The following is a 1,152-nucleotide window of genomic DNA, read 5'->3' as shown; positions in this document are numbered from 1 at the left end:
GGCCCTCATGGATTTTAGAGGATTGAATACACTAGTAATTCATACAATAGGAATTAGATGTATTTAATTAATTTCATTTTGAATGTATCGTGTAACTGTGAGCATGTGGACGTACACATTGTATACACAGTTTATGTATCCAGGATTTTTTTCTCGCAAATTTTGTTAATGTATATTAATAAGGTAATTTTGTTATGTTTTCATTTTATTGATATCATGCGAGGAATATGGTCAAAATTCAAGATGATCTACAGTGCATTTGTCAATTTTCAGTTTTCCACGTACACTACCTAGTTGATAAACTCTAGATTCTTAACAGGTATTTACTATCCTGTTGAAGGGTTTACGACGCATGTTATTCCATACAATCAATAAGATAGTGGGATGCAGCTTGACCTTAGTGATAGTAAGTAAGACTGTCTTGCTCAAGGTGGTTATGGGAAGCTTTATTTGAGAAAGGACCCTGACGGCAAGGATATTATTGTTAAAGTGAACTGCTGTAAAGAGAAAGAAGCAGTTACTTACCATGAGGCTGCCATTCTAGCCTATCTGAATGGCCGCGGCGGAGCGCCGAAGCTCATTAGCATGACTATCCACAAAGGAATGCTGGTAATGGAATACATCAATGGCAGCACATTAGAGGAGCTCATTAAAAGTAACAAGATGAATAGCGTCTAATGTCTGTCTGTCCTTTATGCTATTGCAAAACGCCTCCAAGAGATTCACGAGGCTGGTATTATCCACGGTGATTTCAAGCCCGATAATTGCCTGATCACGTTCGACGAGGAAGGTAACCCTGACGCTCATATTATAGACTTCGGTCTTTCGACGAAGATCGGGCAGAGGTCGACCTTAAGTCGAGGTCACAGAGAGGACTGGTATTCCATTCTAAAAAAGAGGCCGTGGTATGCGGTTGAGACCTTTACTGGTCTTCCTCTGCAGCCAGCGACAGACGTGGTGGCCTTCTCCTTCATTGTGCTGTATGTTGCCAAGAAGATACTTTGGAAATGCCCTCAGGTTGTCAAGCTCGCAAACAGTGGCTTGTAGTACCGCATGTCTAGCAGGCCAGCATTGACTGACTTCATTCGTGCAATAGAGGAGCATTAAAAGGCGTGAGGATTGAGCTAGTAATAATGAAGGCATTTGGATAAA

General features: G+C 41.1%; 1 protein-coding gene across 1 annotated transcript; it reads left to right on the top strand.

The window, feature by feature from the left end:
- Window positions 1–678: 678 nt before the first annotated feature.
- On the top strand, window positions 679–1,146 carry LOC119591791 (mitogen-activated protein kinase spk1-like; the record flags this gene model as incomplete). The annotated part of the gene is made up of 1 exon (XM_037940535.1): window positions 679–1,146. A coding segment is annotated over one exon (369 nt), but the record flags the coding sequence as incomplete, so codon positions are not given.
- Between the last annotated feature and the right edge of the window lie 6 nt (window positions 1,147–1,152).

The sequence above is a fragment of the Penaeus monodon genome, chromosome 29, assembly GCF_015228065.2.
Source record: "Penaeus monodon isolate SGIC_2016 chromosome 29, NSTDA_Pmon_1, whole genome shotgun sequence".
In the NCBI taxonomy this organism is placed as follows: Eukaryota; Metazoa; Arthropoda; class Malacostraca; order Decapoda; family Penaeidae; genus Penaeus; species Penaeus monodon.
The sequence above is the reverse complement of the archived record's forward strand: the minus strand, read 5'-3'. Positions and strand labels throughout refer to the sequence as shown.